This window comes from Oncorhynchus mykiss, chromosome 1, assembly GCF_057628025.1.
Source record: "Oncorhynchus mykiss isolate SJ-2025 chromosome 1, ASM5762802v1, whole genome shotgun sequence".
Classification (NCBI taxonomy): domain Eukaryota; kingdom Metazoa; phylum Chordata; class Actinopteri; order Salmoniformes; family Salmonidae; genus Oncorhynchus; species Oncorhynchus mykiss.
The window spans coordinates 7,046,073-7,058,363 of record NC_143022.1 but is presented as its reverse complement, the minus strand read 5'-3'; the positions used below and the strand labels follow the sequence as shown (position 1 = coordinate 7,058,363).

At 43.5% G+C, this 12,291-nt stretch overlaps 1 protein-coding gene across 1 annotated transcript; it reads left to right on the top strand.

Annotated features, from left to right (window-relative positions):
• The first annotated feature begins 3,317 nt into the window (after positions 1–3,317).
• LOC110528129 (C-type natriuretic peptide 4) lies at positions 3,318–8,595 on the top strand. Its single transcript, XM_021609986.3, has 3 exons — positions 3,318–3,587; positions 5,089–5,381; positions 8,143–8,595. Exons 1-2 carry the CDS (start codon positions 3,495–3,497, stop codon positions 5,356–5,358), a joined length of 363 nt encoding a protein of 120 aa, XP_021465661.1. The 5' UTR covers positions 3,318–3,494; the 3' UTR covers positions 5,359–5,381; positions 8,143–8,595.
• The last annotated feature ends 3,696 nt before the right edge of the window (positions 8,596–12,291 follow it).

The window sequence follows — 12,291 nt, the reverse complement described above, 5'->3', positions numbered from 1 at the left end:
AGGACCCTACCACTCTCAGGACTAAGACCCTACCACTCTCAGGACTAGGACCCTACCACTCTCAGGACTAGGACCCTACCACTCTCAGGACTAGGACCCTATCACTCTCAGGACTAGGACCCTACCACTCTCAGGACTAGGAGCCTACCACTCTCCAGGACTAAGACCCTACCACTCTCCAGGACTAGGACCCTACCACTCTCAGGACTAGGACCCTACCACTCTCCAGGACTAAGACCCTACCACTCTCCAGGACTAAGACCCTACCACTCTCAGGACTAGGACCCTACCACTCTCAGGACTAGGACCCTACCACTCTCCAGGACTAAGACCCTACCACTCTCCAGGACTAAGACCCTACCACTCTCAGGACTAGGACCCTACCACTCTCAGGACTAGGACCCTACCACTCTCCAGGACTAGGACCCTACCACTCTCCAGGACTAAGACCCTACCACTCTCCAGGACTAAGACCCTACCACTCTCAGGACTAGGACCCTACCACTCTCAGGACTAGGACCCTACCACTCTCCAGGACTAGGACCCTACCACTCTCCAGGACTAAGACCCTACCACTCTCCAGGACTAAGACCCTACCACTCTCCAGGACTAAGACCCTACCACTCTCAGGACTAGGACCCTACCACTCTCCAGGACTAGGACCCTACCACTCTCAGGACTAGGATCCTATGACTCTCAGGACTAAGACCCTACCACTCTCAGGACTAGGACCCTACCACTCTCCAGGACTAAGACCCTACCACTCTCAGGACTAGGACCCTACCACTCTCCAGGACTAGGACCCTACCACTCTCAGGACTAGGATCCTATGACTCTCAGGACTAAGACCCTACCACTCTCAGGACTAAGACCCTACCACTCTCAGGACTAGGGCTCTACCACTCTCAGGACTAGGACCCTACCACTCTCCAGGACTAGGACCCTGCCACTCTCAGGACTAGGATCCTATGACTCTCAGGACTAGGACCCTACCACTCTCAGGACTAAGACCCTACCACTCTCAGGACTAGGGCTCTACCACTCTCAGGACTAGGACCCTACCACTCTCCAGGACTAAGACCCTACCACTCTCAGGACTAGGACCCTATCACTCTCAGGACTAAGACCCTACCACTCTCAGGACTAAGACCCTACCACTCTCAGGACTAGGGCTCTACCACTCTCAGGACTAGGACCCTACCACTCTCCAGGACTAGGACCCTACCACTCTCAGGACTAGGATCCTATGACTCTCAGGACTAGGACCCTACCACTCTCAGGACTAAGACCCTACCACTCTCAGGACTAGGGCTCTACCACTCTCAGGACTAGGACCCTACCACTCTCCAGGACTAAGACCCTACCACTCTCAGGACTAGGACCCTATCACTCTCAGGACTAAGACCCTACCACTCTCAGGACTAGGACCCTACCACTCTCAGGACTAGGACCCCATCACTCTCAGGACTAAGACCCTACCACTCTCAGGACTAGGACCTTACCACTCTCAGGACTAGGACCCTATCACTCTCAGGACTAGGACCCTACCACTCTCAGGACTAGGACCCTACCACTCTCCAGGACTAAGACCCTACCACTCTCAGGACTAGGACCCTACCACTCTCCAGGACTAAGACCCTACCACTCTCCAGGACTAAGACCCTACCACTCTCAGGACTAAGACCCTACCACTCTCCAGGACTAAGACCTTACCACTCTCAGGACTAAGAGCAATAATAAATACAGTAAGCAATAGTAAATACAGTAAGGAAAGGACTTATTTTGGGGAATGAATGCTTAGTCCTTTGGTATTTCGAGAGAGCAAATAGTGCCACTCTGTGGTCTAAAACAGAAAGTGCTTCAACAGAATGCGCCGTAGCGCGAGGCCACCTCTCCAAAGTTTATCATATTGCTCGTCGATGGAACTTTTGCCTTGTCCACCCTTGGAATGTAGGTCGGGCAAAGTTGTATACGTGTTTCACATCTACACAGCATCATTTCTTCGCTGCATTTGCAATCGACAACCATGCATTACTGAAGTCAAGCGCGCGGCAACTTGCTCTTAAGAGAAACGCGCACAGCAGATGTCGAAAGACAACGTGTTTCCTTCATGACAAAGTGTTAGAGAATCATTTCAAATGTCTGTTTCTGAATTACATCCTTGACATGGGTATCAGATTTGACCATGGTTCATTTAATTTGCCTGAGCCTAACCGGAAGGGCGCATAGGCAAACGGAGCATCTTCACCTGGGCTCCGCTATGTTATCTCTGTCGCATCAGTGATGTTTGTGGGGTCTGACACGCTCGACAAATCGAATGAACCATAGGCTTTTGATCGTGACTGACGGGTTAGAGTACACTTTATAGGGACAGCAGGCACACACACTTAATGCTTGTAGTTGCATGGGAATCGCACGGCAGACTAAACCCATACATGTCCCCCAGGTCGATGCCCAAATGGATGCATTGATATAAAGTAAATGAGCATCAGTATCGTCTAATATCTACCAATTACTGACAATAACCAAGGAAACAGCCTATCATAGAGCGCATTATAGGCTACAATTCTACAGCAGGTCCACACGACGCACAACCCCCCCAAAATTCAGTTTCAATCTCTTTTACAAGGAGGTTGGAGACGTTGTAATTGCCTAGATCTTTTGAATTCAAGTTTTAGACACTCGTGTTTTAAAGTTACGCATTATTCATTATTTTTTTCACATGTTGGTGCACAGGCTGAATAGGCCTATTTGTTATTATGTATATCAATAGAAAATACAGCTGACTAACGAATACATAATTCCAAACAAAAATACACATTTATTTACCAAGACAGTACATCTTTTGGAATGGTGTTTGATAACCCCCCCCCCCCATTCTGCGTTAATGAATGGGTTTATCATTCCCCACAAAATCTGTTGCATTTAACAAGTCAGGTCTTGATTTCTTTGGAACTCATTGTCCAACCTCATTTCCTCGCGGTGGGTGGTTGGCATTTTAATAGAGTATCATGTGTCTGCCAATGCCACACTGCTACCTACACTTGTGAATTACATATCATTTCTCCTTTTCAAGCAAAGCAATTAAGTATTATTTTGGTGGCAAACCAGTAGTAGTGGTGCATGGTGAAACAGTAATGTAATTGTTTTTTTGTTTTATTTCATTAATTTAAGCCATAATGACCGGTGTAGGTACCATTTTAATTCATAATTTAGCATGACACGCTCCTCAATAGATTACGCAGGTAGGCCTATGCAGAAGAAAAAAAACGAAATTGGCAAGGTACAAGAGGGAGGGGGAAGGAAGACCATTACGCAGGTTGTCATGACATCACCAGCGGCTGGCTATAAAGCCGTGAGTAGTAATTCGTAGAGTTAGAGTAGCACTTAGGAAGCTTGGAGTAAAGACCGACGCAGAGACAGAGAACCAATATACTTTATCGTATACTGAACTTCGCCAAAGAGGAATCATTTACAACAAAAAACTTGTCAGAATGAACATCTCACATTTGGTGGCATGTGGACTTATGATCACCCTGCTTTCACTGCGGACAGGGGCGAAGCCTCTGACACCGGCGCAACAGAAGGTGAGGTCACTTCATTGATGTGCGCGCTGTAATTTGTGAGCGGAATGCGATTATTTGGAGAACTATATTTGCATGGTGCGCAGCTGTAGGCTAACTAATATTATTCACATTACGGTTCCCCAAATAGCATCAACAACTGATGCAAGTGTATAGACTACTGTGAATGTATATATTGGTATGCATACTATCAACGGCCATGTATCATAGATATAACCTAGGCTATATTATACTAAGACCATTGCATTTACATTACACCGCTCATTTTGAAGATGGGGGTTTGTATATTTCTTAATTAACGTACGCATAGGCTATTACTGGAAGGAAAGGCTTGCTTTTTTATTTATTTTTAAAACGATCAGGGCGATATATGGATAGATACTGTGTTCAACGGCGAAACTACAGCCACTTAGGCTACTTAATTGCATACGGTTGACTATATTCATGCTGGTACCCAAGCGCGCGTCTTGAGAAGCGCTCGAGTGGACATAGGATACGAGGACACAGTGACCTTTACATGTAGACTACCCAAATTAGCTTTTGCGCGTCCTACATGTAACATACATATTGGTTGCCTTCAATAGGCTACTAAGTCAATCTTACATATCTTTGAAATCGTGTTTTTTAAACCAGATAACATCCCTTTCCCATCCGTTGAAAAGGCGCATCTGCCATCAAGAGACTCATAGCGCAAATAATTCAACAACAAAAAGCATTATGTCCTTTAATCAACGTTGAAAACGGATTAGATTTGCAAAAAGTCATCAATGTAAGGGAATTTAGTCATTGTTTTACCCAACTTTAAACCTAAATACAACGACATGGTTAAATAAAAAATCACGTCGAATTGAAGTTAGTTGACAACTCAACCAAATGTAAATCAAAACAAGACGTTGAACTGACGTCTGTGCGAGTGGGCATTCTACTGCATGCGCACCTGTCTCTCCAGCTGCATCCGATAATCCCCGGGACTGGGAGACTCATTTCTGACCAGTGTTTATCGCTTTATTCAACGAATGTGCAATTAGAAAGGCTATACACACCGTTTCCCATGTGTTAAAGCGCAACTGTAGCCCATGACCACACACAAATTCAGGATTTGGTTTCAAAGGACGGGCCAATTAATTGCAGCATTGTATGTGATTTCTATTCAGTAGCTAACTTAGGTCAGAACTCGTCGTGTAGCTACTGTCTTTTGGTTCTTCCCGACGCGAGTCAAGTGTAGACAGCACTGACATTACTAGATGTAGCCTATAATTGAGCAAAGGTTTCATGTGGAACATAAATACATTTACAAGGCCAGTTGAAAACAAAAAGTGTTGGGAAAAGTGCAGGATAGTGAGTTTACTGCTTGCCGAAGTAGGCAATTGATGTCCCGAATACGCATATTTGTCGTTAATCAGAATCATTCCCAGATGCGCAATCTGCTGACAGGTGCTTACACAAGTCGTTTCCATAGAGAATGTATTATCTAAAGCGGGTGTCTCTTGTTTCTGTATCCCAGTCTCTCAGAAGTTTGCTGGGGGAGGAACTGTCGGAGTTCATGGCGTCGGACGAGAGAGAGCAGAGGCTGGAAAAAGTGCGCTCCCGGGTACGCTTGCTGCGAGACCTGCGCATGGACACTCGCGCCAAGGCCATGTGGGCGCGACTGCTGAACGACCAGCCCAGCGCACGGAGACACAAATCAAACACCAAGAAAGGGTCCGCGGCCCGGAGCGGCTGCTTCGGACACAAAATGGACAGGATAGGCACCATTAGCGGCATGGGCTGTTAGAGAAAGCATATCAAGACTTGTTGGTAAGTAACCTAACCTCTCACGCGATCTCCCTTTCTCCATGCGCAATTACACATCATGTGATTAAATCAGGAGGAACGTACATCACCACCACTTTAGGATGGGAGACAAAAAGGCGAATGATATATATATTTTATAGACCATTGGAAAACAACCTAATTTGAGGACCGTTCTATGGGCCTACTACAAAATCCCCAATATAAATCCTGTGAGAATTTCAGATGAGTCACCCATAGACTGTAAAAGCGTTGAACAGTTTGCAGTAAATAGCCATGTTTTTATTTATTTTTTTATTTAACATTTATTTAAGAATAAATGTATGCTCGTGGAGATGATGATGTGGCCCCCTGTGAGCACGTCAGACTGGCAACATGTTGCAATTTCTCAACCTGGAAGGTGCAAAGACCTTTCAGGGGGCAGGTCCTCAAAATAAAATAAAAATACGTTCATCATTCATATCTCGATATTCATAAAACTCAAGCTAGCTCACTAGCAGAGTTACATTCGTCAACATCAATGACCGCTGATAGCCCACCCTCTTGCCGATGTAAAAAATCATGCGTTTAGGAGGCACTGTAACTACCGTGCATTTGTGAGGAGTGTGTTGCGGAAATAAATAGGCCTATGCTCAAAAATGTTAGAATGTTGTGACTTATCTTCAATGCTCTCAAATGGTTAAATAACGACTTCATAATATAGCCTAGTATTCATGCTATTTTAACTCATAGTGAGTGGCTTGTTAGCTAGAGTCCAGACTACCTGTGCTGCCGCTGCTGCACTGACACATGTGCAACTCCTGACAGAAGGGATGGAGTTGGATGGGAAGGTCGTAGATGCAGCGGCTCCTCTTTGTCTTTCTGCCTCTCTCTGTGTCGCGTAGCAGCCAACCAGATCCAATATTGATGATTATGTAAATCAAGTGTTGTTCATTGTCAATCAAATGTTATGCTGCTGTGGCAGTATTGTTGATATTTAAACTAAGTAGCTAACTACACACGATCGACCGGTCACCGCATCTCAAGCCATGCATGTTTGGATTCTGAGCATGCGAGCTCCGTACTGGGCAGGCCACCAACGGACGGGTATGGGTGGCAAACTTGACGACGTCACAACTAATTGCGGGCAGAGCAACAGACAAAACTGAATACAAAAAATATATATTATTCCACCACCAATAAGGTCACTTGGCGTGTGGGAGGGCAAAGCGACAGGTGCTCGGCACAGGTAGACTCTTATCTGTGCAAGACACATGCCTGACCTCAAAATTCAGAGTAGGGATAAATCCTACAGACTAATCCTTTTGGTTTAGGCCTACTGACTAATACAAACACATCTGATTAAAACTGCATTAGGAAGAAGGATAGGGAGAGACCTACAAATGCAACTGCTTCTTGATTGAAATCATGAACAATCCACTCCAAATTGGCTTTTACAAGCAGTCCATCTATGTGCTATCTGCATTTCCTGTGTGTGACAGTGGGAGAGGGCATAACGATGTGTCCCACTGATGCTGTAACAGAACATTGTGTTGACTTGTGTTGAGGACAAAAGCCCCGTAGAATGAGATCACAAATCCCATCTTGAAATGTTCCAAGTCTGTGGGAAGCGATCAAATTGGCCTTAGGAAGTCCATACACATTGTAGGACATCGTCATAAGTAATCATAGCTGTTGGCTGAAGGCCTAATGGGACATATGTGAACACGATGAGGACATAATCAATGACTTCATAATTGTCCCACACTCCAGTCTGCTTTATCAATGGCCTTTGGCCTGACAATAAGATCTACAGTAGATCTCAGTGTCAGGCCAAAGGCCGTTTGGTAATGCAGAATTGATTATGGGACAATTATGAGGTCATCGACCAGTCTCTAGTAGGTAGGAAGAGGAACACCTACAGAGAGAGAGCAGGTTCCTCTCTTTGTAGATGGACAACACTCACAGAAAACATGTAACACACACACACAGCACCCTAGGAGGAATGTTCCAGGAAACACTTCCTTTTTGCTCAGAAAAAAAAGCAGAACATTAAAGGGGCGGTATGCAGGATGAGGTAATGGGGAAACCAGGTGAAACGCGCTAAGGGGTGCTTGGCCTTCATGTGGTAGTGTGTGGCTAACAGTGAAATCCTGCCGGGGGGGGGGGGGGGGGGCTGGTGTGGTGCCTTGCGTACGCTGTGGCTCACAGACTGTCTATACAGTATGTGACTAAGTGTGTATGTTTCTTGGGCAAACACCTCTCTTCCTCCTTTTACCAACTTTAATGTGAGAAGTGAGAGATGAGCGGAGTATTGGGCAGTCAATTAAGGATTGTGTGAGAGACAAGGTCTGGACAGTGGTTGGTCGGAGCAGAGGTGTGCATTGAGACTGTTTAGTTAGATAGTTTGTTTTAGTGAGACTGACAGGTGATCGGCTATAATTTGTGTCCATATCTATTTAGAGGTTTCTGTGAACAGGTCCATCTATTTAGAGGTTTCTGTGAACAGGTCCATCTATTTAGAGGTTTCTGTGAACAGGTCCATCTATTTAGAGGTGTCTGTGAACAGGTCCATCTATTTAGAGGTTTCTGTGAACAGATCCATCTATTTAGAGGTTTCTGTGAACAGGTCCATCTATTTAGAGGTTTCTGTGAACAGGTCCATCTATTTAGAGGTTTCTGTGAACAGGTCCATCTATTTAGAGGTTTATGTGAACAGGTCCATCTATTTAGAGGTTTCTGTGAACAAATCCATCTAACCAGGTCTTTTCTTATTCTTTCTTCCCAGAGCATTCAGACGATGGGTTCGGACAACTTGGGTTAAGTTGGTCCTCGCCTGAGGAAAATGACCTAAAAAGTGACCGATTTTTGGTACGAAAAGCCACCAAGACCAACATATTCAAGGACTGAGACAACAATGATAAACACCAATCCATATGTATAACATAAAGACCAACACACATTACAAAATGGCGGATAAGGGTGGAAAAACTACAAACCGCAAAGCTGTATATTGTCGCTGCTGCTGTACATTCGTGTACTTTCATTCCTGCATAAATGTATTTATGTTTTAAAAACTATTTATATGTTTATAAAAAGAGATATTTATAAATATGAGTTTTATTTATGCAACATTTTGAAATGGATGCAAACTGCAGGTCAATTCTGTTTGTAACCTTTTTTTTTTGTCCTAAACAGTTGTAAATGTTTTCAAAATGATTAAAAAAAAACATTCCATGCACTTATGAGTCTCCTTTCAGTGTCTGTATGTGAAGAAACTGTCTCTAGGGCTCTATTCAGTGGGAGTCCGAGGCTGAGGCTTTGTTCCGTGATAGTGAACCGCTTACACAGGCCGACAAATCTCTTCATTGAGTGCTGTTGTAAATTCTCTTTTTATTATTAATGAGGGGGGCAAGTGAATGGACAGAGAGATGCAAGAACACAAACTGTTAGGCAAGACCAAATGGCAAATATAGATACTGTATACATAACTTGCTTCCTCTCGACAGTTTCATCATCGGCGTCAACTGTTTCTTAAGCTGCAACAGCTTTTAACATGTCAGGCTGGAGTGCTTGGATATCCTCATTAATGCTCATGAGGGTCACGTATGTATGCAGGTTGAGCTCCTTTTTACAATCATGTGAATGTGTGTATTCATTGGAACAACTACAGCAGAGGTATCCTTAATCACCTGGATGTTGAGCATTAGGGCACACGACACCTAACGTTTTGAAATGTTTTTACAGTGGAAAATAAGCATTTCTTATTGGAGAAGGCCAGGAAGTCCCTACTTCAATCCGTTCTCTTCCATTTGGTACTTATTGAACACAACCCTGCAACCAGCTCTTGATAAACACAACAATTTTTGAACTAAGGCAAGTGTTCAGCAGTGTGATATATAAACACAAGAGGGCAGCAGTGAGCAAATACATCTGGAATTCTCCCAACTGTGCAGGTGCATGAGCTGTGTGCCAGTGAGCCTGACCTAAGGCAATCAGAGACCACTGAAAATGGATAACTAACTCCCTGCAACGTCGTTAGCACTGACGTGATTTCAGAATATGAAGCCCATGCGGTAGCCGGAAGACAGGGTAGTCATTTGACAGAAACATTTGAAGGGTATGATATAGAACATGTAAAAATGGACAGCCCTTCAAAGAATATATAGCAATACATGTGATCAATTTACTGTATTTACCATAATGCTTGATGTAATCAACACCATCCGCCCATCTCATCATGGTCTCTCATCTCATGGTCCATTTATTTTAGTTACAGACTACATAGGAATCCATGTGTTGCAGAGAAGTCACTATGAAAAGACAGGAGCGTGGAGGTTCTGCGTAAGAGTGACGCTCTCCCCTGATTTGATTTGTTCCTATCTAAGAGGAAAGGGGATACATGGGGAAAAGGACATCATATTCTTGTTTAATGAGCTGCTCCTCAGTCTTTGCCATGGTCTTGTTTCTAGGGCGGTATTGGAAATTGTAAGACCTAATTCATTTAATTTCTCCACTCAGAACAATATGTTGGTGGATGGTCATGGGGGTTGTGTAATATAAACCTAGGACACCAGTTTACTGTATTCTAATCAGCCATCTTTTCTTTGAGTAGTTTCTAGGGCAAGAACAACTTAATTGTGACTCAGTCTAATTGTGACTCAGTCTAATTGTGACTCAGCCTAATTGTGACTCAGCCTAATTGTGACTCAGCCTAATTGTGACTCAGTCTAATTGTGACTCAGTCTAATTGTGACTCAGTCTAATTGTGACTCAGCCTAATTGTGACTCAGTCTAATTGTGACTCAGTCTAATTGTGACTCAGTCTAATTGTGACTCAGCCTAATTGTGACTCAGTCTAATTGTGACTCAGTCTAATTGTGACTCAGCCTAATTGTGACTCAGTCTAATTGTGACTCAGTCTAATTGTGACTCAGTCTAGTTGTGACTCAGTCTAATTGTGACTCAGCCTAATTGTGACTCAGTCTAATTGTGACTCAGCCTAATTGTGACTCAGTCTAATTGTGACTCAGTCTAATTGTGACTCAGTCTAATTGTGACTCAGTCTAATTGTGACTCAGCCTAATTGTGACTCAGCCTAATTGTGACTCAGCCTAATTGTGACTCAGCCTAATTGTGACTCAGTCTAATTGTGACTCAGTCTAATTGTGACTCAGCCTAATTGTGACTCAGCCTAATTGTGACTCAGCCTAATTGTGACTCAGTCTAATTGTGACTCAACCGGACTCATAAGACTTTCCTATAATGACACCTTATTCAAGTTTCCAGTTTTATTGTCAAGTGCACAAGTACATTGAAATGCCTCTTTTGCAAGCTCTAAACCCAACAATGCAGTAATCAATACCAGTAATACAAATATTACACTACAAAGTAGAACAAAAACACACAACAAATTGAAATAAGAAGAACACGAGAAAGTATGTACAGTGCCTTCGGAAATAATTCAGACCCCTTGACTCTTTCCACATTTTGTTACGTTACAGCCTTATTCTAAATTTGACTAAATAAATAAAAATCCTCAGCAATCTGCACACAAATACCCCATAATGATAAAGCAAAAACATGTTTTATTTTTTTTATTTGAGTAAATCTATTAGATACAGTATAATAAACAAATACTTGTTCTGGCCCCTGTAGTTGGGTTTGAGTTCCTTTAGGCGATCATGTAATTCCAATTTTTGACCACTTGGGGGCCACTGTCCTGTGTCGAGGTGTGTTGTTCGTTTAATGTGCTGAACCTTGTAGAAGAATAATTGTTTACGTTCCGAAATGGTGAGTCACTCTGTGGAGCTGCAGACGTTATTAAACTCCATCCTTCTTGCTATCATTTTGTAGAAGCATTGTCTGTAAGTAAAATTAATCATAACATATTTAACATTCAATTCATGATGATATTTTGTACAGTTTATTGTTTTAATGATATTTATGAATCTTGATAGCCACATGGAAATATTTTCAGTGCATTTGATCTTGTCATGTTTTGGATAATTATTTACTTCCGATTTAATGCATAATGCTGCATATTTCTGTGTTTATGAACATGTATACAAATACAATGAAGCCTAATATATGGTCATACGCATTGTTATTTTCATTCTATATTTCAGTTTTACTAATTTCAGTCACTATTACTGTACCTACAGTGGCAATAAGTTATCCTTCAACACAACAGTAGCTGTACCGGATTTATCAATCTGCTAAGTTTAAGAAGGGGACTCTTTTGCGAGGGTAGAATAAATAGACAGGATTGTGTCGAGGCACAGATCTGGGAAAGGGTACTAAAACATTTCTGCAGCATTGAAGGTCCCCAAGAACACAGTGGCCTCCATCGTTCTTAAATGGAAAAAGTTTGGAACCACCAAGGCTCTTCCTAGAGCTGGCCGCCCGGCCAAACTGAGCAATTGGGGGAGAAGGGCCTTGGTCAGGGAGGTGACCAAGAAAACGATGGTCACTCTGACAGAGCTGTAGAGTTTCTCTGTGGAGATGGGAGAAACTTCCAGAAGGACAACCATCCCTGCAGCACCAATCAGGCCTTTATGGTAGAGTGGCCAGACGGAAGCCACTCCTCAGTAAAACGCACATGTTTTGAGTTTGCCGAAAGGCACCTAAAGGACTCTCAGACCTTGAGAAACAAGATTCTCTGGTCTGATGAAACCAAGATTGAACTCTTTGGCCTGAATGCCAAGCATCACGTCTGGAGGAAACCTGGCACCATCCCTTCGGTGAAGCATGGTGGTGGTAGCATCATGCTGTGGGGATGTTTTTTAGTGGCAGGCACTGGGAGACTAATCAGGATCAGAGCAAAGTACAGAGAGATCCTTGATGAAAACCTGCTCCAGAGCGCTCAGGACTTCAGACTAGGGCGAAGGTTCACCTTCCAACAGGACAACGACCCTAAGCACACAGCCAAGACAAT

What these genes read in the sequence shown, in the direction of transcription:
- LOC110528129 (XM_021609986.3), top strand. Translation starts at nt 3,495, where the DNA reads ATGAACATCTCACATTTGGTGGCATGTGGACTTATGATCACCCTGCTT. An exon ending in TGACACCGGCGCAACAGAAG is followed by an intron (nt 3,588 to 5,088) that starts GTGAGGTCACTT and finishes TCTGTATCCCAG; the next exon opens with TCTCTCAGAAGTTTGCTGGG.